At 42.3% G+C, this 26,292-nt stretch overlaps 1 protein-coding gene across 1 annotated transcript in view; it reads left to right on the plus strand.

Moving 5' to 3' along the window:
• Positions 1-14,805, plus strand: part of lrp4 (low density lipoprotein receptor-related protein 4) — a 108,896-nt gene extending 94,091 nt beyond the window's left edge. Inside the window, exon 29 of the mRNA XM_067994059.1 lies at positions 10,124-14,805. Coding sequence (XP_067850160.1) covers positions 10,124-10,459 — 336 coding nt within the window. The 3' untranslated portion in view covers positions 10,460-14,805. The remainder of the gene's footprint in view (positions 1-10,123) is intronic.
• The last annotated feature ends 11,487 nt before the right edge of the window (positions 14,806-26,292 follow it).

Below are 26,292 nucleotides of genomic sequence, written 5' to 3' on the forward strand. Positions count from 1 at the left end.
ACATGTGATCCTCGCTGCCAACTTTTCCTGTCTGCGCTCCATCCAAATGACGCTGAACACCCTGGCAGTAAAGATGAAAATCTATCCCAATATTTAGTCAAATTGCTCACTAGCTGGCCTTGTTCTACAACTAATTTAAATTTGGATAAAAGCAGCAAATTTAACGTAACAGTATTTTTTAAACAAGTTACAGTGTGTGTGTATTTGGTTGTCTTTGATTTTACCGCACAACTTGAGTACTCCAAAACCTAGTTTATATGGACTTGGGAATCTGAGATGAGAATAGGTCGAAGGAATTGGGCTTGTTCTCAGTGGAAAAAGACTGTAGGTAACTTAAAATAAATTTACAAAATTATGAAGGCTCATGATTCAAACTGAAATGAAGGATAAAGAACTGTGTAAAGTTACCACTGAGTGAGCATGCATGAATGCATCGTCCATTGTTCCCGATGGAAAGAGTATAGTAAGCACAGACTGGCCAGGATCAACAGAATGGGCATAATGAATGAGAAAGAAAAGATTAGGGCAACTAACAAAAAAGGTATATTTTCCTCTGTTGCCTAATGTTAGCTTTAAAGTCAACATGACTTTTTGTTAAAATTGACTTTTTTGTTAACATTCGTGATCGGAGGAAAATATATCAAATGGAAGAGGAACAAAGTGAGAAGAAAAGTACAATCAGGAGAAAGAAGACAATTAGTGACAAGGAAGCAAGCACAGTCAGATATTAGACATAAACGCTAGGGAAATTCAGGTCTAGCCCAAGAAGTGGTTTCTTAAAGGGAAATGGAGGTATTTTTGATTGCTACAAGAAATGGCATAGTGCTGTTGTCTGCTTGAGTTTTTGGAGGGGAAGAACAGAGGGTGAAAGAAAGGAGGTGTGCTGTGTGCTTACATCAGAGGTAGACTGCTACACCGCCATTACCAATGCAGCTGTGTTTAGAGATCCAGACACACCTACCTAGGAATTGCAGACAATTGCCTTACAAACTGAACTTCACCAGGGAGGCAGTAACTGAGCTGTCCCATCTGCTGCAATCTGATCTGCAGACAGTCCTCATCACAGGGACAGGAGTCCCCGAAAGGTCTAAACATATCCAGTTACTGCAGGTGTTGGCCAGCACTGGGAGCTGGAGAAATTTCTGGGATTCTGTTTTAATTCAAATCTGTTTATTTTAGAGGGAGTTTTGAATGAACATTTTCAAGTGGCAGTTAATATGTTCATACAGTTTACACTGTATAAACCACAGTTGTAAATAATCTGCAGATTAAATTTACAGTTGGCACATAATCAAGTATAAAGAAAGAAAGTTCTACTTATGTTCTCTACTGCGACAGATTTATAAGTTGGGGTAGACAGGGTTGGGGAGCGAACGGTGGAATTGATTAAAGAAAGAAAAAATAAAATATATTTGAGAAGCCACATGCAGTTCACAAATTAAAAGACACATCAAAGAGTCAGTCAATGTGGTTATTGAAAGCAGTAACTGGTAAATTGCCTTTACGATTATCACTGTCTTACTGCTGGGATACAAATGGAAGGGTGGAGTAGCAACTAAGAGAGTCAGGACTAAGATTAAAATAGAAGGATCCAGATGATTTAAATTGTCTGAACTTTACTATATATACACCAACATGAACTATTGTTCCAGAAGGTAAATAAAAGTCTCATTTATTGACAGCAGTGGACGTGTCCAAATAACGGCAGTGACCGCTGAGACAGTTAGTTAGTAGAAACAAGTTAACGTATTTTTATTACTGCTACACATGGTCTGATAAGGCATGCACTGGTTTGGTAACTGGATATTCACTGAGTAGATTACTAATGTTGCAGGAGCAAAAGTTTTCATGTCAATATTTTCTTCGTGCTTCTTTAGCCCATATCTTTGTACTGTTCTTCTGTAATTGGTAATACGTAGCCATAAAATGAACAGTTACAAAAGTACCAAAGCTACTGTTAGTTTTTTTTTTATTTGTTCATGGGATGTGGGCATCACTGGCGAGGCCGGCATTTATTGCCCATCCCTAATTACCCTTGAGAAGGTGGTGGTGAGCCGCCTTCTTGAACCGCTGCAGTCCGTGTGGTGACAGTTCTGCCACAGTGCTGTTAGGAAGGGAGTTCCAGGATTTTGACCGAGCGACGATGAAGGAACGGCGATATATTTCCAAGTCGGGATGGTGTGTGACTTGGAGGGGAACGTGCAGGTGGTGTTGTTCCCATGTGCCTGCTGTTCTTGTCCTTCTAGGCGGTAGAGGTTGAGGGTTTGGGAGGTGCTGTTGAAGAAGCCTTGGCGAGTTGCTGCAGTGCATCCTGTAGATAGTACTCACTGCAGCCACTGTGCGCCGGTGGTGAAGGGAGTGAATGTTTAGGGTGGTGGATGGGGTGCCAATCAAGCGGGCTGCTTTGTCCTGGATGGTGTCGAGCTTCTTGAGTGTTGTTGGAGCTGCACTCATCCAAGCAAGTGGAGAGAATTCCATCACACTCCTGACTTGTGCCTTGTAGATGGTGGAAAGGCTTTGGGGAGACAGGAGGTGAGTCACTCGCTGCAGAATACCCAGCCTCTGACCTGCTGTCGTAGCCACAGTATTTATATGGCTGGTCCAGTTAAGTTTCTGGTCAATGGTGACCCCCAGGATGTTGATGGTGGGGGATTCAGCGATGGTAATGCCGTTGAATGTCAAGGGGAGGTGGTTAGACTCTCTCTTGTTGGAGATGGTCATTGCTTGGCCCTTATCTGGCGTGAATGTTACTTGCCACTTATGAGCCCAAGCCTGGATGTTGTCCAGGTTTTGCTGCATGCGGGCTCGGGCTGCTTCATTATTTGAGGGATTGCGAATGGAACTGAACACTGTACAATCATCAGCGAACATCCCCATTTCTGACCTTATGATAGAGGGAAGGTCTTTGATGAAGCAGCTGAAGATGGTTGGGCCTAGGACACTGCCCTGAGGGACTCCTGCAGCAGTGCTCAGGGGCTGAGATGATTGGCCTCCAACAACCATGACCATCTTTCTTTGTGCTAGTTATGACTCCAGCCACTGGAGAGTTTTCCCCCTGATTCCCATTGACTTCAATTTTACTCGGGCTCCTTGGTGCCACACTCGGTCAAATGCTGCCTTGATGTCAAGGGCAGTCACTCTCACCTCACCTCTGGAATTCAGCTCATTTGTCCATGTTTGGACCAAGGCTGTAATGAGGTCTGGAGCCGAGTGGTCCTGGCAGAACCCAAACTGATCATCAGTGAGCAGGTTATTGATGAGTAAGTGCTGCTTGATAGCAGTGTCGACGACACCTTCCATCACTTTGCTGATGATTGAGTAGACTGATGGGGCGGTAATTGGCCGGATTGGATTTGTCCTGCTTTTTGTGGACAGGACATACTTGGGCAATTTTCCACGGGTAGATGCCAGTGTTGTAGCTGTACTGGAACAGCTTGGCTAGAGGCACAGCTAGTTCTGGAGCACAGGTCTTCAGCACTACTGCCGGGATGTTGTCGGGGCCCATAGCCTTTGCTGTATCCAGTGCACTCAGCCGTTTCTTGATATCATGTGGAGTGAATCGAATTGGCTGAAGACTGGCTTCTGTAATGGTGTGGATATCGGGAGGAGGCCAAGATGGATCATCCACTTGGCACTTCTGGCTGAAGATGGTTGCAAACGATTCAGACTTGTCTTTTGCACTCACGTGCTGGACTTCACCATCATTGGTAGCTTGGTTTTTTTTTCAATATATAATTAATTAGATTGGGTTTGCCCTGAGCTTCAAGTGTTTATTTTTCCTTGTGTCTAAGAAATCGGGTTTGATTTTTAAAGTTCTATTAAAGGAATATTCCAGAATGCAAAGGATGGTAGAAGTTTGGAACTCTCTTCTGCAAACGTTAGTTGATGCTAGTCAATTGTTCATTTTAAATCTGAGATTGATAGATTTTTGTTAACCAAAGGTATTAAGGGATATGGGGCTACGGCAGGTATATGGAGTTAGGTCACAGATCAGCCATGATCTCATTGAATGGCAGAATAGGCTCAAGAGGCTAAATGGCCTACTCCTGTTCCTTTGTTCCTAACAGAGCCTTGCAAAAGGCATTACCCTTGAATATTGATCTGACAATTATATCCTTGTACCAAAATTGTAAAAAAATTCAAAAGATTGTGGCTGGCCTCGCAGTATTTTGGAGACTCATATTTTCAGTGTTCTTGAAGCAAGATGGCGGAAAATTGCAGATAAACAATTGAAGAAGACAATTATTGAAGCGTACAAGGAAACAGCAGGCTGAATTGGATTAGAATAAGTCATAAATTGCATCTTCTGTGATTGTGAATGTGATTCAATATCCCTCCTTGTCTTTCTTAACCACTCTACAGCCTTTGACATGGTTGACCACACCATACTCCTCCAATATCTCCCCTCCGTTGTCCAGCTCATGGGATTGCCTTCACTTCGTTCTATTCTTACCTAGCCAATCGTAGCCAGAGCATCTTCAGCAATGGCTTCTCTTTCCGCTCTTGCATTATTACCTCTGGAGTCCCCAAAAGATCTGTCCTCGGCCCCCTCCTGATCCTCTTCCACATGCTGCCCCTTGGCGACATCATCTTTACACATGGGGCCCAATGTTAGCAGGGCTGCGGGTTCTCAGCGGGGGGGCTATCGGGCGCGTGGGTAACGCGCCTGGTGAAATTAGTCAGCTTCCCGCGCAATTGTAGCATCCAATCCACTAATTGGATCCACTTACCTGGTCCTCCGGGTTCCCCACTGCTGATCTGCACGTCGGGCGGGCTGAGCATGCGCAGTAAGATCTGTCAGCTGGAGGAGCTCTATTTAAAGGGGCAGTCCTCCACTGACAGATGCTGCAACAAATAGCAAAAATAACAGCATGGAGCAGCCCAGGGGGAAGGCTGCTCCCAGTTTAATGATGCCTCACTCCAGGTATCAATACATGGGGTGAGGAGGAGGGGGAGGACAGAGATCTTTCTCCTCCCGGCGTGCGGGAGGAAACGGCCTGCCTCTGCCACCAGGCAGGCCTGGCTCGAGGTGGCAGAGGAGGTCACCAGCGCAACCAACATATCTCCCATCTGCATACGGTGCAGGAGGTGCTCCAATGACCTCAGCAGGTCAGCCAAAGTGAGTACACGTAGTCTTTCCCCTACACTCCGTCTGCCACATCACTGCCCCACCCCACATCTCCTTCAGCACTGCCAACACTACTCTGTCACATCACCCCTCAAACCCACTCAAACCTCATCCTCATCTTACCTGCACTTACTCACCTCGCCAGTACTCATCCCGCCACTACCACTCAACCCAATCCTCATGCAATCTCATGACTCTATCTCATACTCACCCTCTCGTGCATCTCTTTCACGGCCAGCCTCACTCAACCTGCCACTACCTGTGCTGCAGCCACAGGGCATGCATCACATATGTGCAGTGGGCAGCGTAAGGCAAACGTGTCGTGAGCATGAAGGGGATGCACAAGGGTGTTTGAGGGTTTGTCATGGGTGTTACTTATATTGAATTTCTGACCAACTCACATTACATATTATATTGGCACCACCACTGCCATGTCTTCGCGAATCCTGTCTGGTTTGTACAATAATGCCCTCTCCTGAGGATCACTATGAGGACCCACAACTGATGCCACCCATTGTGTCACTGCAGAGTGGGTGTAGGTGTATTTGCAGGGCTCTTTTGCGCAGACGACTGAGAGACATCAGCGATGTCCCCGGTTGCACCCTGGAAGGATGCGAAGGAGAAGTTGTTGAGGGCAGTGGTGACTTTGACAGCGACAGGTAAGAAGATGGTGCTCGGGCCAGCCAGGAGCAGCTCGGCATGAAAGAGGCTGCAGATGTCCACGACTACATGTCGAGTGACTCTGAGCCTCCGTGTGCACTGCTGCTCAGAGAGGTCCAGGAAGCTGAGCCTTGGTCTGTGGACCCTGTGGCAAGGGTAGTGCCCTCTGCGACGCATCTCTCTCTGCGGTTGCCCTCCCTCCTGCTGTGCAGGTGGATATGTCACAGCACTCTGTTGTGGACCTCCACTTGTCAGAGGTGGACAGCGTGGATGGCGAGGCTGGTGATGCTGTTCGCCTTCCGAGGAGGTCATGACTGCAGCTACGGCGGCCCCCATCCGCAAGATGTACATCTGAGGGGGTCCACAGGGTAGGTACATGTCTCCGGATCCCAGGGTAAGTGTGCAAGTTTGTGACTGATTGTCAGGAGGAGGGTGGTGGAGGCCAAACTTTGTCCCAAGTGACAGAGTGGCCTCCCCTGTCTCCCCCCCCCCCCCCCCCCCACCTGTCAAATGGACCTTTGCAGCTGCCACAGGCTGATAGCTGCAACAGGTCCATTTGACCTGGGAGTGTTTCCCCCAGTGTGGGAAACAGTCCCAGTTTGCTCTAAAATCCCACCCCTCCTCACATAATCCCTTAATCAGGTCAGTTAATGACCTGAAATACCTAAATAAATACTTTCAAGTGGCATCCCGCTGGCTTTAATTGCCTGCGGGATTCCCACCAGCGGGGGCCGCGCGCGCACGCCGGTGCTTCAGCAGGGAACCCGGAAGTGTGCGGGTTCAGGGCGGGCTCCGGTCCCGCTCCGGGATTCTCTGATTTTCGGAGCCCCCCCGCCAGGAACGCACCCAATAGCGGGTGCTAAAATGACGCCCATGAAGTCAGGTTCTACATCTATCCAATGACATCCAGCTTTATCTCTGCGCCACCAGGCTTAGCCGCTCCACTGCCTCTGTGTTGTCAGACTGCTTGTCCGACATCCAGTCTTGGTTGAGCCGTGTTTTCCTTCAGTTAAATTATGGAAAGACCCAAGCCATCATCTTAAGTCTCCGCCACAAGCTCCATATTCTCGCCATTGATTCCAGACCCTTCCCCAGCCGCCGTCTCTGGTTGAACCCGGGCTGAGCTTCCCTCCCCATGTCCTCTCCATTACAAAGACTACCTACTTCCTCCTCTGCCTGTCCATTTGCTGCTGAAACCCTCATCCATGCCTTTGTCACATTCAGCCCCAACCTCTCCAATGCTCTTCTGGCCAGCCTCCCATCCTCCGTCCTCCTTTAACTTCAGCTTATCCAAAACTTTGCTGCCATATCCTATCCCACACCAAGTCCCGCTAACCCATTACCTTTATGCTCGCTGACCTACATTGGCTCCCGGTTCCCCAACACCTCAAATTGAAAATTCTCATTGTCTCTTCATAGCCTCACCCCTCCCTATCTGTGTAACCTTCTACAGCGCTACATCTCTGAGAACTCTGCGTTCCTCCAACTCTAGCCTCTTGTGTATCCCCAACTCCTATCGCCCCAGCATTTGCGGCTGTGCATTCAACCTTATTGGCCCTATGCTCTGAAATTGCCACCATAGACCTCTCTCCATCTCGACCTCCATCTCCTCCTTTAAGTCCATCCATCAAACACACCTCTTTGACCAAGCTTTTAGTAACTCCATCTAATATCTCTTTTGGTTCAGCCTTGATTTTTGTCTGATTATACTTCTATGAAGTACCTTGGAATGTTTATCCATGTTAAAGGTGCGATACAAATGCAAGTTGTTGCTGTTGTAGAGTAGATAGTGCTGTTGTGGAGCTATCTTCGGCACAGGTGGAACATACCATCTCTTTCTGTGCTGAATTTCAATCATTCTGAGCTCCCAGTACCTCATTGAAACCAAAAATCAGCAGGGTGCTAAGAACTAACATTAAGCAATAAAGCAAAGATAACAGCTTACGTTTAATTGGATGATGTGCTGCTTATAATGACAGGAATGCTGTAAGTAAACACACAAACCCTGAGGTCAGACAGTTTTAATTGTTTGGTCAAGGAATGTTGCAGATTGAGATTCCAGTTTCTGATTGCAGCTCACAAGTACCCAACATTTTAAGGTTGTTTTGCTTCTATAACAAAGTGTGACATCTGGAGTGTGATATCCATTTTTAATTTATTAGCTATGGGTAGATACATTTCAGGTATTATGATTTCAACAGTCATGTAATTGCTTCAGAATGACTCCAAATTCTGATTGATCTGAAATTATATTGAACATCTGTTTTTTATTTATTTCACAGTTTAATTTTTATGACCAATCCTGTTGGTCTTTACTGAGCTGCATTTGTCTTGTGCTCCTTTATTCACTGAATGTTGTGTAACAGTGGCATTTTAATTAAAGAGAAGTACAATAGTGGAAACTAAAGAGATTAATGCAGCATTTGAAATTATTGAATGAGTCACGTCCACTGGGAATTTCCGCCGTAACTTTAGTGGAAGATCAGCGGAAGCCCTGGATAAACTGAGTAAATGAGGTTTCTGCTTCCCCGGAAGTTACGTTGGTCAGACCCCATCTGGAATACTGCATTTAGTTTTGGGCACCGTACTTCAGGAAAGATATATATTGACCTTGGACGGGGTACAACGTAGATTCACCAGAATGATACCAGGCTTAAAAGGTTTGATTATGAGGACAGGTTGCACAAACTTGGTTTGTGTTCCCTTGAGTTTAGACGGTTGATGGGCGATCTAATTGATGCGTTTAAAATGATAAAGGGATTCTATAGAGTAGATACAAAAAAATTATTTCCTCTGGTGGGGGAATCCAGAACAAGGGGGTACAATCTTAAAATTAGTGCTAAGCCCAAGAGGAGTGAGATCAGGAAGGACTTTTTCACACAAAGGGTAATGGAAATCTGGAACTCTCTTTCCCCAAAAGCCTGTGGCTGCTGGGCCAATTTAAATTTTCAAGTCTGAAATGATAATTTTTTGTTAGATAAGGGTATCAAGTGATATGGAGCAAAGGCAGGTAAATGGAGTTGAAATACCAATCAGCCATGATTGAATAGAATGGCAGAATATGCTGAAGGGGCTGTATGGCTTACTCCTGTTCCTATGTTCCGGGTTGGGAGAACACCTGAAGAAATTCCCAGTGCTCATGCTTGACGAGTGCAATGGCACATTGCAATGGTGTTCCTGTTTTTTTTCAATGAAAACGCAGCAATTTGAAAATCTTGGGATATTTTGACTGGGGAAGATGCTAAGTTAAGGCTAGGCATTCCCCCGATGGAGGAGAGGAAATCAGAAGGTGCAGTCAACCCAGATCATTGTTATATGCTATATACATTCTACTGCTTCAAAATCAGAGACTGTCTATCTTCTCAACTAGAAATGATGCATGTCACAAGGCTACAGAAAAAAAAAGGTGCTTCCCAACAATGATGGCCTTCTCAGGTGTGGCATTGGCGGATGCCTGAGGCAGTGCATCTGCCTTCTTGGCAGCAGGAGTCTGTTGCTAGCAATATCAGGAAATTAGCATCCTTCTGAGGGAAAATAAATCTTGTGAAAGGCCCGCCGATGCCACCTTCGGGCAGTCCTTGGAATAGGTCACTAGCACTTCCGCCCGAAACAGGCGGGAGCTTTATTTAAATATTTAAATCGAGATCCTATGCCTGTTGTAGGATGCTAATGCGATTTTCGTAAAGCAATGAGCAGGGATCACACTGTTCACACCCTGCCCATTGTTTCCTGGCATGGAGCAGCATAACCAATGGTCCTTAAAGGGACTGCTACAGGCCACTCTTAAAACAGCCAATACCTTTTATTTCCATTCATTTTTGTGGGGACAGGAGGAGCAGAAATGGGGGAAAAAAATCATAGAAAAAGATCAGGGAGAGGGGAGTTTTGCCCTCAAAATAAGTAAAAATACTGCAAATATTGGAGTGTGTTTGGGAAAAACAATTTCTTGTAGTTTAATATTTAGGTCACTGTACACAAACAGAAAGTGTTTTACAAAATATAAATGGAGACAATAAAAAACAAATTAGGCGAGGACATGATGTGTCATAAAATACATATATATATGTGTGTGTGTGTGTGTGTATATATATCTCTCCTAGGGAAGTCTATCACAAAACTATTTTGTTAGAATGGAAACTACAATGTAAACCCTTGAAGATTCAGTAAATAATACGTGTGTGGTGGTGGTGGAGGGCTGGGGGGAGGGGTGAAGAGGGGAAGGGAAACTGCTGGATATGAAATTGAATGTGCTGTGGCCAGCTTGTGAAGCATTAATTGGATGAAAGGCTACAGGGTATTGAGGTCAGAGTTGAACTGTCTGCCTTTTCTTTTCAGACTGCTACAGATAATAGTTACACAAAAGGAAAGATAAAAATTGTCGAAGGCATCTGCTTGCTGTCGAATGACGACATGTATTGGGATGACTTAAAACAGATTAAAACCACGCGGGGAGGAATTCTTCGAGATCACGTTTGCATGAAGGCAGAAACCCTGTCTGTCCAGGGCAGCACGGACTCACTTGGCGACACAGAGACAGAACAGCTGCTACAGGATGAACCGCTGTCAGAGTGCAGCAGCGTCAATACAAGCACACAGGAAAGAAGTGGCCTCCCCTTGCCTGACACTGGCTGGCAGCACAATCGCAAACCCTCAACAGAAAGTGAGGTCTGATCGGAAATAGCTTCTTTTTTCTTTCTCCTGTGTTCTATTTAAAATATGTTTCTATGGCAATCTCAGACAGTGACTGAGCATGCTCCAGACAGCTCATGGGGGCTCAGATTCTTCTTTTAAAAACAAAGGCTCACAACTCAACTGGGAACTGAGTGGTACTACAGGCTGTCACTGGCCCATACTCTGGAAAACAACTCAGTACACAACAAGACTGGATTGAAGCCAAGGGATCATAACTCTCTAAAAGTGTTTTCAAAATGCCTGATACACAGTTTTAACTAATTTCTTTCTCAAATTTACATAAAGTATGTGTCTGGTTAAAGCATGAATGTACAGATAGTTATCTGTAGCATGCGTTAGCCTACTTTTATACTGTAGAGGATTCCTCTATTAAGATGGATGTAATTCTGTATGTGGAGCAGTGTAATCTTTTTGGAAAAGGCTTTTCACGCTGAATGCAGGCCTCGCATATCTTGGTCTCCTGACGAACAGTATGAAAATCCGTGTAGTCTCAGGTAAGACTTTTGTACAGAAGGGAGAATATTGAAAGGACATGTTTAACCCTTTCATCCTCACTTTGACACAGCCGAAGTTGTAAATGTGACCGGAATCACTGTATTTCCTGGTGCTTTGAAAGGAGGATAAAGGAATTGGCAAACAATTGTACAGAACCAGCTGCATTTTCCCTTTGAATATCTGTCTAAGCACTGATTTACAATTAAGAATCTAATTTTGTACTTTGATAAGTTGCTGCCATCAATGATTATTAATTTACTCACTCATAAGCTACCAGGAGTTAGCCCTGTTTGTAACCACTATGTACATTTAGATGAAATGTATAAATATTAGGCCAGAGCAAACTAGTTGCATTAAATAGTTTATAAAGATAGCACAAATCACCTATTAAACAAGCAATTGTGTTGGTTATAAATACGGGCCAGATTTTAACATTTTAAATCAAACCTAGCAATGTGGTCATAGTGTCATTTTACATTATTAAATTGTAATGCATAACACGTTCTGGTGAATGGGAACGACGTTATCAATGGGGAGCAGACCACGTTACTATAAGTGACCGATGTGAGAGGTTGCTAATTTGAATTTACATTGAATGAGTGACAAGAACTCCAGTGAATATATTGGGGAAAAAATGAGAATCAAATCACCTTTTCAAAGTTTCAACAAAAATTCAAGTATCAAACAAATAAACAATTACATTAGTCATAATCAGTTATTGTAATAACAGGTGAGATTTTTCTACCTGTTTCTACTGCATTTAATATTGATGCCCAGTAACTTAAATTTAGATTTTTAAAAGAGAAGGAAAAGCTAGGGGACTACTTTAAGTACAAAGTAGTTCCCATATCGGTTCTTCAATTTAAGAAAAAGTGTATCGCATAGGAGTTAGCTTCAGTTTAGTGATTTATTTCCCCTCCCATTGGAGACATGCCAAGTCAAGTCTGCACTTTACTTGAGGCCACTTCAATAAAGTGTATCATAAGGGCAATCTATGTGTATCCTGAATATCCATTCACTTGTATGGAAGTCAGCAATTCAAACTGGTTTAAAGGTCAATCTGGAGGTCCCTGAATGTACAACTGTTGTGTGTATAAATCGAGACCTTACAGGAAGAGAAATGATTCACTAAATCAAAGCTGTTCTACAAGGTAGGAGACGTGTTCTCCATTTGTTAAAATAATAGTGGGCAGTGTTTTTCACAAATATTCCCTGTAATCTTTGCTTTTTTTTTTAAGTGTAGGGCACAATGCTGTTAATAACTTAACAGGAGAAATTTTCTCAAACTAATTTCAGATCTATTGTTCATGAAGACCAACATTCGCCTTGTTTTAATGACATCAGAGCATACTAACAGAGCAGACATAAACACATATCTGTGAGTAATGCCAGGGCGAGCTGCAATTTGTACCTACCTAGAAGTAACAAGGCAGAGGAGGCATTATTGCCTGAAGAAATATACAGACCTTACAGTAATATCTGCCTTGGGCACTTTCAGCATAGCAGATGGATGATCACTTAACTTAACTGCAGAGAATTAGGAGGTAAAATTGTAATGTCATTAACTCATCCTTGCCAGTAGCATTGAAAGAGACTATAATACTCAGCTTGTGTGCTATTGGAACCACCTACTTTTCATTGAGCATTTTTCTGCTGTCAGTTTGTTTGCTGTGTCTAGATGTATGCAGCAAATTATTGTTTCTTTGATCAAGAGAGGAGAAGACATGTTTGCTTCCTTAAATTTCCAGCAAGAGCGAATTCAGTGACGTTCCCCATTTAACTGCATGTGTAGAACATTATATTGATCTCCCTAATTAAAGTCACTTTTTCCAACCAAAAAGATTATAGTTTAATAACCATGTAAGTATTTTGTGATGCTGGAAATATTATCTAGGTAATAATGACTTATTTATCCTGTCCCAATCCTTTCTTCACAAAAAAATTGATAGGACTAGAGACTCCAGGTCCAGCCAGTGAATAAATATAAAGGAAAACATCCTGATTTACTTCAAACTTCATTGATACCTCAGCATATCATCCACCAATTCTTCCACCTCTAAATTCCTGTAACACTTTTCAGAGCGCCACATCCTGCTACTTGTTATTTGCTATTCCACAACATTTTCATCTCTATTCCACTAACGTTGTTACTTTGACCCAAACTTTGAAAGGTCATTGCTTCATTAGTATGCTGTTTGCATGCTTATTTTAATTTCTACTTTGACAGTGATGCTTACCATCAAACAAGGAAAGAAAATTGTAGCATGGTCAATAGGAGTAACTTGGTTGATTTAAAATAGAGTTACTGCCAGATTTACCGTTTCCACCAGGTAATGGAACAACTTGTTGTTGACGAAAATCTTGCTTCTTTTGTTTCCTTCCTAATTATATTGAATCAGCTCTGCCAACAAGTGGTTGCGCTGGAAATAATGCCAAGACTTGAGGGTGTTTTGTTGCTATCACAGCTTAGTTTATTTGCTTGGAAATGCAATTCTTTGACCAAATAGCTAACTTTTAACCTTTTGAGTGCCTGGCACTTAAACCTCAAAGTCTGATACAGTGCTGTTTTATCCAGACCGCAAGTTTGGGCCACAGTTCTTGATTGTCTACACATCTAAACATGCATTTTTAAATCTAATAACTGGACTATTAATTGAACAAAGTAACTTTCCATGGTATGAATATGACAAAAGATTTTAAATATGTAAATATGTGATAAAGCTCCAGAATTGTATAAAAACATAAATTGTGATGCACCTGAAAATGATGATTAGATTTTATTCATGGTTAAATAATGAAGAACGACTCGAAAACTTGCCAGATTTTTTTTATCATTACCAGTGACTAGAACACCAGTATATTGAATATAATTAATTTTGTGAGGTGAAATTGCACCAGGCCTTTTAACCCTTTGAGCACTATGCTATCATTTTATAGCATTTCAATACAGTTTTTTTTAATGTTAAAATATTTTTCTTAAAGAATTTTTGATTATTTTATGTTGTATATTACCATCCTCTTTTATGTATTCAACTTTCTAATTTTGTGGACTCAGATTGTTAAATAATGACACAGAAGTTATGTTGTGTGGTGTACAGTCTACTCTTAATCCAGAGATACTTAATACAAATTATCTGATTCAGTTTTTTGGCATTAAATTCCCAGTTTGCTGTGTTTATTTACATTGCTTAATTCAAATTATTGGATGATTTAATTTTTTAATGCAAAAATGGCTTTGAATTATCAGGAGTAGACTGTATTAGGGAATTTCAGTACTCAATGGGTTAAAATACTCAGGTAGTGAACTAACTGTGGCAATAATTTATAAATTGGTCAGTTTAAGATAATAAATGACACAATCCTAGGTAATTAACCAATTATAATTTGTATAGATTTTTGATTTAAAAAGGTAACAACCATGGTCCATATTACCTAGCATTTTAAATAAGCACAGCATTATTTTCTTTGTGGCGAAAACTAGGTACTTCCATTGCACTCACAGGAATATCTTGTATTCTACTTGGTCAACTTAGAAAATACTATAAAAGCATAAATGATTTTAAATGGTTTTGAATATTATGTTACATCTAACAGAAGGGAAAGCAGAATAAGTAAACTGAAACATACATACTGCATTTGGACATTAGTCGTGCATTTGTCTTCCAATTGTGTTATAATATATTTTTGTTGAGAGGCTGCATAACTAATTTGGGTCTTTGTAATTATCCCAAATTAAAATCTGTAATATTTAAGACAGTCTTGAAACTGCTAACTTTGCTCAGAATAGAAAATGTTTACAGAACAATTGTTTAGTGTGAACTATATATCAATGTGTGTACATAAAATGAATTGGTTATTAAAATTGGATGTTTTCTAAACCTTTTCTTATATTTGTGTAATATTTGAAACTAAATTCAACTGAAATGCATTTTGTGCTTTCTTCTTCTTATTAATTTAGTTATATCTTCCATTATCCTAGTTATTCCAAACTTTTGTTAAATATACCAATCCTCATAACCCTAATAATTTTGAAAACCTCTATTAAAATCACACCTTAATATTAATATATAAATATATATGTTGATATGGTGAGGTGAAGTAAAGTGGGAGGAGGCTCGTATGGAGCATAAACACTGGCATTAACCTGTTGTGCTGAATGGCCTGCTTCTGTGCTGTAAAATCCTATATAATTCAGTTGCAATACTATCTTTTGGGGGAAAAATTCCACTAAAATGAAATTGAATATTCATAAATGAGTAGCCAAGGCACTTTTTAATATTATTTTATTGAGTCATTTTTGTACTTCTAAATGGAGGGATGTCCATTTTCAGAAAATGGAAAATTCCCATTTTTGTGCCCCGTGTCTATATCAAACATTCCCTGATCAGCAAGATGCAGGATAAAGCTAACTTTGTTTGTCCCCAGCAATGTGCTTTAACTCAAACTCAGATGCATGCCCTGACATTTTGATTTTCAAATTATCCAAATCATGACTTCTTAAGCAAGATTGTTCAATATGATTCTGAATGTGGGCAGCTTTGTGCTGTGGACTTTTTCCCACAAAGAACTGAATTGACACTGCCCAAAATCTTTTCTTTTAAGGTTCAACAGAGCTGTTCAATCGAGGAGGCTTTCATTCTATCAATTTGAACTCAGTTCCCAGAGGTAACAAGGATACCGTGCTTACCCACTGTAGCACTCAATCCCAACTCTTGTCACCTTTATTGACAGATAGTCAAACGAGGATAATTAGCTTTATAATACAATATACATTCCAATTGTAGGATTAACCTGTTTTTTAATCACCAGGGAACTGTTTCACCCCCCCCTCCCCATCACCAGCACCAAGAACCCCAGTAGTGTTCCCATAGTCCACCAGATTTACAGCCAATTCAGAGAGAAATAGTCATGTATCCACTTGACTACTAGAGGAAATATGTTTTTAAAATTAAAACCACATCAGTACCAACACATTTCATCTTGCACCAGCCATTATTGTTAATTCAATCTTGCTAAATACACAGTTACGACTTTCAAAATATCATTGCTAATTCACAGAAGGAAGAAAAAAGACAAATTGTCCACTTGCTTGTTTTTGTCCAATTTAGACCACTTTAGATTTCCCATTTGGATTTATTCCTAGTTGTTGCGGGTTACTGTAGCTACTGCATTTAATAACAAGTCCATAATTGATTATTTATAGTATACTTCATCACACTACATTTCCTAAAAATATAACCATGTATCCTCATTATATGATGTCATACCACCATCTGACTCTGATGATCTTAGTGGAACTCAATGTACAACCTAAAGTCAGATCACTTGGGTTCCCTGGGTTACACTATAGAACCATAGAAGTTTACAGCACAGAAGGAGGGCATTCGGCCTATTGTGTCTTCAGCTCTTCACTAAAGCAATCCAAACCTTATCCCTCAGCCCTGCTCTCTCCCCTTCGTCCCGTACTTTTCTTCAATTTTATCCGATTTTCCTTTAAAAGCTGCAATAGTCTCTGCCTCAACCACTCTCTTTGGCAAAGCAGTCTATGCTCCAACAACCCTCTGATAAAATAAATTTCTCCTAATTTCTTACCTCACTCTCTGACCAATTTAAATTGATAATCCCTTCTCACTGACTCCCCAACCAGAAGAAATAGTTTTTCTCTTCTCCCCCTATCAAACTCTTGTAAATTTTAAACACCTCAATTATGTCTCCTGTTAGCCTTCTCTGCTACTCTAGAAATAGGCCCAGTATCTCTCCTCATAATTATAGTTATCCATGTCTGACATCATCCTATACCAAGTAGCTCATTAAGAGGTTAGAACTTCAAGTTATTTAATTTAGTGAAAAACATTGGGACAAATTCACAGTTTTTAGCACTTTGGTTTCCCATTGTTCAGTCTGGCTCCTAAATCCATTATGAGGACACATTTAAAACAATTTCTAGGGCATTTTGTTTACACGCAATTGTATGATTTTTTTTCACTATTGGAATCAGCAAATGAACCTCAGTGGTCTTTTTCCAACCTACACCAACCTCTCGCTTCCTATTATTCAAAGGATGAAGTAGCTCCTCCCAAGGTAGATACAGTGGAGGGTTGTGAGGCTGCAACACAGATTGGAATTTGGGGTAGAACGCAGATCCACTGGGTTTCCGTCCCGTGCTTCCTGTGGCGCAAATTCTGGTTGCGAATGGGTGAGTCTTCTGCCCACCTCCACTAAGTTCACTGAATGGTTTTGGGATGTGGCTTGGGAGGTTCCAAACTAACACTGGGGGTTCCAGCCAATACACCCTCCTAAGATCCAAGAGAAGCCATGCCTGCTATGGGTTCCATTGTTGTCCTTCCAAAGGCCTCAAAATCCTTTACAGAGAAAGTAATTGATCCCAGAGGGACCAATGAGCACTTACCTGGTCAGCCAGATAAGGGCCCTAACTTCCCAAGTGGAGTAGCAGGAATCCACTCCAATTTCTGGCCAGCAATTGGGGCAGCATCTCTGTTGCACCTGTACAGGCGTGTGTCACTGTCCCAATTATTTTAATGATGCCATTCCCATGATTTGGGACAGGGTCAACGTCTTTACCAACCAGCAGTTGGTAATCGTGCTCGGCCACGTTTTAGGCGGAGGGGCGGGGATCTCAGAATTTTTGGCTCTTCTTTTGGTGGAACTTGCCAAACCAATCATCTGACATTCATTTCACAATCTGTCTACATGCGATCTAAAAAACTTCGAAAAGACAAAAGCTCCACTTGGGTAGTTAAGCAACCATGGTCAACAAATGATGTAAGAAACAGTATTAAGCTAAAAGAAAAGACTTTCACAAATGCAAGGAAAAGTCAAAATTCAGAGAGCTATAAAATGCAACCAAGGGACACACAGAAAGTAATAAGAGGCGCAAAATGGGAATATGAAAAAGAGTTTCAAGGGATATTAAAGCTAACAGTAAAAGTTTTTATAAATATATTAAAAGAAAGAGAGTGGTCAAGGTCAATGTGGGCCCATTAAAGACAGACACAGGTGATACTGTAATTAAAATAAGGAAATGGCAGACTTGTTAAATAATTACTTTGTATCCGTCTTCACAGTAGAGGAAGAGGATAACACCAGTTGCACAAGGGAGACTAAAAATATATCAAGGGGAGGAACTTAATTGGATTTAATATAACTTTTTAAAATGCTAATGAAGAAAATAATGGGTTTTAAGACAGGCAAATCTCCAGGACTTGATGGTTTCCACCCCAGGTTATTAAAAGAAATAGGTGAGGAAATTGCAGATGCATTAGTCATAATTTTTCAAAGCTCTCTTGATTCGGGAATTGAGCTATTGGATTAGAAAATTGCAGATGTCACTTTGTTATTCAGAAGAGAGGGAGAAAGTAATCAAGTAACTGTAGACATATCAGTCTAACATCAGTTGTGGGGAAGTTACTGCAATCTGTCTTCAGGGACAGAGAAACTGAGCATTTGGACAAGTATGAGCTGATCAGAGAGTCAGCGTGGATTTGTGAAGGGTAAGTCATGTCTGACTAATCTAGTTGAATTTTTTGAAGAGGCCACTAACATGCTGGACAGCGGAGTGCCTTTGGGTGTTGTCTATATGGACCTCAAGAAGGCATTTGATAAGGTTTGGCACAAGAGATTATAAGCAAAAATGAAGGCACAATTGAAGGCAACCTTGCGACATGGGTTGGAAATTGGTTGGTGGGGTAGGAGACAAGAGAGTAAGGATAAAGGGAACATACTTTGATTAGCAGGATGTGACAAGTGGTGTTCCTCGGAAATCCGTACAGGGGCCACAGCTTTTTGCCATAGGAATGAAGGAATAGAGAGATGTATATCCAAGTTTGCAATGATGGGGTTATCTTATGAGGAAAGGTTGAACAAGTTGGGCCTGTATACACTGGAGTTGGGCCTGTTTACATTGGAGTTTAGAAGAATGAGAGGTGATCTTATTGAAACATATAAGATCCTGAGGGGACTAGAAGAGGTGGATGCTGAGGGGATGTTTCCCCTTGTGGGAAAGACTAGAACTAGGGGCTACAGTTTAAAAATAAGAGGTCTCCCATTTAAGATGGAGATGAGGATTTTTTTTTAAAGGGTCATGGGTCTGTGGAACTCCCTTCCCCAGAGAGCGGTGGAGGCAGGGTCATTGAATATTTTTAAGGCGGAGTTAGATAGATTCCTGATTAACAAGGGAGTCAAAGGTTATAGTAGGTAGACGGGAAAGTAGAGTTGAGGTCACAATCAGATCAGCCATGACCTTATCAAATGGCAGAGCAGGCTCGAGGGGCCGAATGGCCTACTCCTGCTCTTAATTCGTATGTTCATATGTTCGTATGACACTGAGTTAGGAGGCACAGTAAGTTGTGCGGATGGAAGCAGGAAGTTACAAAGGGACATAGACAGATTAAGCAAGTGGGCAAAACTGCCAATGGAGTTCAATGTGGGGAAGTATGAGGTCATCCACTTTGGATCCAAGAAAGACAAATGGGAATATTTTCTTTATGGTGAGAAACTAGGAACTGTGAAGGAGCAAAGAGATTTGAGTGTCCATGTACACAAATCACTAAAAGCTAGTGGATGGGTACAAAAAGTAATCAAAAAGGCTAATGGAATGTTGGCCTTTACCTCTAAGGGCTGTAATACAAAGGGAAGGAAGTTATGCTTAAGTTGTACAGAGCCTTGGTGAGACCCCATGAGTACTGTGTTCCGTTCTGAGCACTGCATCTCAAGAAAGGTAGGTTAATTTATGTTTGGAAAGAACATTAAAGTAGAAGTGTAAGTGAGGACAAAAAATATGAGTATCTTAGTTACAACTGGATCAATGGACATCAATGGAGGGCAGGAGTGACTAATTATCAAAGGTGATTATGGTGCAAGGCACGATAATGGGACAAGTATAGAAACAATAGATGGGCCCGATGGAGGTGTAAAACTGAAAACAGATCTGGAACAAAAATGGTTAAAAATAAAAATCATTTAAATTTTGCAATGATATAAAAGTCATCATTTTCAGCAGTTAAAAAGTACGCTGACATTACTATTTAATTGATGCTTAAAACATTAAACAACTCTAGTGAGAACTCTCTGGAATTTATATACTTAAAACCCCTTCTAAGCCCAAAACATGGATAAATTCTAATTTTGAAGCATGAAGCATGGGTGCTGATGCATTGTGCCTCACAGTGTAAGGCACTGTTTTCTCTGTTCTATTCAACAATCCAAAGAACTGCTGAATGAATAGCCGTGACCTAATTTGTATCTTTATCCAAGAATTCCAGAAGGGCATCGAGAAGGAAATGGTCTTGCACAGCACAACAAAAGTGCTGAGCATATTTCCACCCAGGTTCAAAAATGTAGGCCTTTATTTTAAAATAGTGGAGGTATTAAAATGTTAGAGTATTGTGCATTGCATCACCGTAACATTTGTGGAACTGAGTTGGTACAGCTTAACAATGCCATCTTTTCCCCCTTTACAGTACACCACAAAAAAGATATGCCACAGCAAATGATGGTGATGGTTGTGCAGGTGGGGGTGGGTGAGAGTGTAAGACAATTTATTTGTGTTATAGAGAAATGCATTGGAATTACAGAATGAATAAAGTTCCATTTAATGGGGTTTTCTTTTTTGAAAAATATTCCCAGCAGTTTTCAGGATTTATTTTGGACCTTACAAAAACAGGTAAAAATCAAGGAGTAAAAAAGTGAAAACCAAAGGTTTGGAGGAAATCAGAAAAAAAATGTTGTGCATATGCCATCAGTATTCTCAGTGTACTCTCGACATGTGTAAATGTGTAAAAACCAAAAGTATTACCAGGATATCTTAACTTAAACGGACTGCAGAGCAGGAAAAGAAATCACAGATTTTTTAGAGGCCCAGCAGCTCCATTTGCAGCAAAAATGGATGGAAAGCCAGAGAGAGAAAAAAAACAAACGGCCAGAAAAAAAGGGGGGGGGGGAAGTAGATTTGTAACAAATCCCTAGGAATGGAACACAATTCACTTTTGTTCCAATGTAATTGAAATAGAATTCAGTTCACAATGAAAGAAATTTTGGCCTTGATTTTAACTCTGAGCACATTCTGTGGGTGGGTGGGTTCGCTGACTCACTGAGAAACCCACCCACTTCCAGAGCGCAATTTCCAGTGGATAAGCCCGAGGCTTATTTTAAGTGGGAATTCATCTCTTAAAGCGAGGTTGAATTCCCTTCTGCAAGATTTTGGATCAGCAAGAAACTGAGGCAGCATGAATCGCAGGCAAGACCTCAGGTTCTCTGAGGCCTCCCTGGACAGTAAACTTACAGGACACGCATTGTGGGCTGTATTAGAGAAAAGCAATGGACCTGTTCAGACAGTGGAAATGTTACATAGAATCTACAGCACAGAAACAGGTAATTCAGCTCAACTGGTCTATACCGGCATTTATGCTCCACATGAGCCTCCTCCCACCCCTCTTCACCTAACCCTATCAGCATATTCCTTCTATTCCTTTCTCCCTCATGTGCTTATCTAGCTTCCCCTTAAATGCATCTATGCTATTCTTCACAACTACTCCTTGTGGTAGCGAGTTCTGCATTTTTACCACTCTCTGGGTAAAGTTTCTCCTGAATTCCCTATTGGATTTATTGGTGACTGTCTTATATTTATGGACCCCATATTTGGTCTCCCCAACAAGTGGAAACATTTTCTCTATGTCTACCTTACCAAACCCGTTCATAATTTTGAAGACCTCTATTAGGTCATCCCTTAGCCTTCTCTTTTCTAGAGAAAAAAGCCCCAGCCAGTTCAGCCTTTCCTGATAAGTATATCCTCTCAGTTCTGGTATTATCCTTGTGAATCTTTTTTGCACCTTCTCCAATGCCTCTTTATCCTTTTTGTAATATGGAGACCAGAACTATGCACAGTACTCTGTGTGGTCTAACCAAGGTGCGATACGAGTTTAACATAACTTCTCTGTTTTTCAATTCTATCCCTCTAGTGCTTTATTTGCTTTTTTTATGACCTTATTAACCTGCGTCGCTACTTTTAGTGATTTGTGTATCTGTACCCCTAGATCCCTTTGCTATCCCATTTAGACTGTTGCTTAAGGCTCCAATGGCCTGCTCATTGAGGGCTCTAGTTGAGCCACGGATCTGATTGTAGCACAGTTCAGCACTGAGCGTAGATTTTGCAGGGACTAGCCCTTGTCCCCAAGCAACCAGCCTCTCACTTGCTGTGGAGGCAAAGAGTGGGAGATGGAGGATTGGGGCAAGATAAAAGTATCATAGCAGCTGCCAGGAAAGCAGCCACAGACCTGCATGATGCACTGTTAGTGATCAAATACCAATTGTACATTAATGGAGTGGAAGCCCTTATGATACTTGATGGCAGTGGGATCATGTGAAGGAGCCCCAAAGGGTGACTTGGATGCAGTCAATGATGCCATGGATTTGGGGGAAGCCTGCAATCTGTGCAAACCCCAAAGCCCTATCCTGCTGCTTCTGGCAGTCCTTGGGAAAAGTGATGAAAGTGTTCCAGCAAAAATGGCATCAATCACCTGCTTAATGTAAGCATGCACTGCAGATTGACTGATATTGCTGATAACTTCTGTTGCAGCTTGGAGGGAACCAGAGGCAAAGAAGTTGAGAGCTGTAGTGACCTTGACTGCAGCAGGCGCTGCTGCACCAGCTGTGGCATTTGGTTGTAGGTCTTGTTCAGGAGGTGGCACAACTCTGTGACAGCCTCCATAGATAGGCACAGCCTTCTTATGCACTGCTCCTCGGGGAACTGCAGGTATATTGTCCTATACACTCTTTTATGAGGCTATGGATTCATGCAAGCATGCTTCCTTCCTGTTTGCTGTTTCCTCAAATGCTGCTCCTCCTCCTCTCCTTCATGCTCTAGCCAAAGTAGAATTTCCAAAAGGACTCCCATGAAGAAAGAAATGAATTGCCAGTAGGCCCTTAAGAGTTCAGACTATTGCACAACCATTACAAGCACTTAAAAATAGTCAAAGTAATCTAAGTAACAAAAAAACACTATCTAATACAAGCAAAATATCTCCCAAAACTTTCCAGCATTTTAGCTGAGAGCAGGTGTGGATCCCCTTAAATATCACCGGAAATGGTCGCCACCCAACTTGTACCGCCCATGGTTTGTGGATGGGTTGAGGAACTGGCGGTAGTAACACAGATAGAGATGAAAATGCCGTCTGCACTGTTTCATTTGACTTTGATTTGCATATATTAATGAAGCCCCTGCTTGTTTCTGAAGGGAGCTCTGCCTAAATCAAGATCTGCCCAAAAATAGAGATGGCAGGAAACCAGAGGTAAGTCAATGGGGTGGATTTTAACTTTAATCGCTGGGCAGAAAACTGGCACTGGAGGATCGGCCATCCGTTATACACCCCATCCAATTTTCCTTTCCATTGACTTCAACTTTTGCAATTTTGGTCCCGCTATCATCCGTTTTTAGGCATAACTAGGCATTAGCGAGACGGAAGTTAGCCCCAGGATGTTAAGACCACATGTAATTTTCAGGTGAAGCAGGTTTTGATATCAGGTGATAGTTGGACCAGGTATATGCCAAATGTAATTCAGTTCCCATTTCAGACTCATGCAAAAGTGGGGGTCATAAACATAAGATCCAATAAACCTAATAAATCCAATAAGGAATTCAGGAGAAACTTCATTACTCAGAGAGTGGTGAGAATGTGGAACTTGCTACCACATGGAGTGGTTGAGGCGAATAGTATAGGTACATTTAAGAGGAAGCTAGATAAGTACATGAGGGCGAAAGGAATAGAAGGGCGTGCTGATAGGGTGAGATGAAGATGGGTGGGAGGAGCCTCATGTGGAGCATAAACACCGGCATAGAACTGTTGGGCCGGATGACCTGTTTCTGTGCTGCAAAATTCAATGTAATTCTGTCCTTATTTGTGTAAATTTAATTTTATGATATTAGTTACAGTTAAATAGAAAAACCTGGGGCAATTTGGAAGCATTGAAGTACAATTGGTTGGAGCATGGAATGTTCTCCACAGCACAGGCTGAGAAACTGGGAGGCACAAAACTGAGGTGCTTTGGGAAGCTGAGAGTTTTGTGGATAGCACGTTTCAAGAGGTGGTCACCCCGCAGCTGCAGAGAGTTCAAGAGGAGAGGAAGTGGGTGACCACCGTGCAGACTAGGTGGGACAGGCAGGCAGTGCAGGAATCCTGTGGGAGTGTGTTTCTCACAAACCGGTAAATACCAGTGAGGGTGATGATACCTCGAGGGAGTGCAGTCAAAAGCAAATCCACGGCATCGTGGGAAACTCGGCTGCACAGGGGGCATACAAGAAAGTGTAGAAATGCAATTGCTATAGGGGATTCGATAGGGGGATAGACAGGCATTTCTGCAACTGCAGAGGTGAGTCCCGAATGGTGTGTTGCCTGCCTGTTGCCAGGGTAAAGGATAACACTGAATGGGTGCAGGATATTCAGCGAGAGGAAAGGGAACAGCCAGATGTTGTGGTCCATGTTGGAACCAATGACATAGGTAGGAAAAGGGTTGAGGTCCTACAGGCAGAGTTTCAGGAGCCAGAAAAATGATTAAAGAACAGGACCTCAAAGGTGGTAATCTCTGCCTTCCTCCCAATGCCACATGCAAGTGAGTACAGAAACAGGAAGATAATGCAGGTGATTGCTTGGCTGAAGAAGTGGCGCAGGAGGGAGGGCTTAAGATTCCTGGGGCATTGGGATCTGTTCTGGGGTAGGAGGGACCTGTACAAGCTGGAAGGGTTGCACCAGAACAAGGCTGGGACCAATGTCCTTGTGGGGAGGTTAACGAGTGCTTTGTTGGAGGGTTTAAACTAAATTTGGAGCAGGAGGGGAACCAAAACATAGGTGCACAGAACATAGGTGCACAGAAAACTAGAAGGGACAAACAGCAACAGAATAAAGAATAGTGTAGAAAAAGCAGGAACTAGATGGAGGAAAAAAAAGCAAACTAGCATGGTGTTGGAATGCATGTGTGTTACAAATAAGGTTGATGAGCTGTAAGCTCTAGTTGCCATATGGGGTTATGATATAGTGGCTGTATCGGAGACCTGGCTTAAACATGGGCAGGAATGGGAACTGAACATTCGTGGCTACAATGTATTCTGGAGGGATAGAGAAAGAAAAATGAAAGGGGTGAAGGGGGAGGGGGTGGCAGTAATGATCAAGGGTAATATTACAGTTCTACAGAGGAACAATATACTAGAGGGTTTAAAGACTGAATCTATTTCGTTAAGTTAAGGAATGGAAGAGGAGCTATTAAATTGCTGGGTGTTTACTAAAAACCCCCAAATAGTGAGAAGGAGCGAGAGGAGTAAATCAGAGAAATATCCTAATATAGACTGGGGAGCTGCCTTCTTGAACTGCTGCAGTCTATGTGGTGAAGGTTCTCCCACAGTGCTGTTAAGTAGGGAGTTCAGGATTTTGATCCAGCAATGATGAAGGGACGGTGATATATTTCCAAGTTGGGATGGTGTGTGACTTGGAGGGGAACATGCAGGTGGTGTTGTTCCCATGTACCTGCTGCCCTTGTCCTTCTAGGTGGTAGAGGTTGCGGGTTTGGGAGGTGCTGTCGAAGAAGCCTTGGCGAGTTGCTGCAGTGCATCCTGTGGATGGTACACTCTGCAGCCACAGTGCGCCGATAGTGAAGGGAGTGAATGTTTATGGTGGTGGATGGGGTGCCAAACAAGCGGGCTGCTTTGTCCTGGATGGTGTCGAGCTTCCTGAGTGTTGTCGGAGCTGCACTCATCCAGTCAAGTGGAGAGTATTCCATCACACTCCTGACTTGTGCCTTGTAGATGTTGGAAAGGCTTTGGGGAGTCAGAAGGTGAGTCGCTCGCCACAGAATACCCAACCTCTGACCTGCTGTCGTAGCCACAGTATTTATATGGCTGGTCCAGTTAAGTTTCTGGTCAATGGTGTCCCCCAGGATGTTGATGGTGGGGGATTCGGCGATGGTAATGCTGTTGAATGTCAAGGGGAGGTGGTTAGACTCTCTCTTGTTGGAGATGGTCATTGCTTGGCACTTGTCTGGCGCGAATGTTACTTGCCACTTATCAGCCCAAGCCTGGATGTTGTCCAGGTCTTGCTGCATGCGGGCACGGACTGCTTCATTATTTGAGGGGTTGCGAATGGAACTGAACACTGTGCAATCATCAGCGAACTTCCCCATTTCTGACCTTATGATAGAGGGAAGGTCATTGATGAAGCAGCTGAAGATGGTTGGGCCTAGGACACTGTCCTGAGGAACTCCTGCAGCAATGTCCTTGGGCTGAGATGATTGGCCTCCAACAACCATTACCATCT

The sequence above is a fragment of the Heptranchias perlo genome, chromosome 12 (genome assembly GCF_035084215.1).
Source record: "Heptranchias perlo isolate sHepPer1 chromosome 12, sHepPer1.hap1, whole genome shotgun sequence".
NCBI classification, from domain to species: domain Eukaryota; kingdom Metazoa; phylum Chordata; class Chondrichthyes; order Hexanchiformes; family Hexanchidae; genus Heptranchias; species Heptranchias perlo.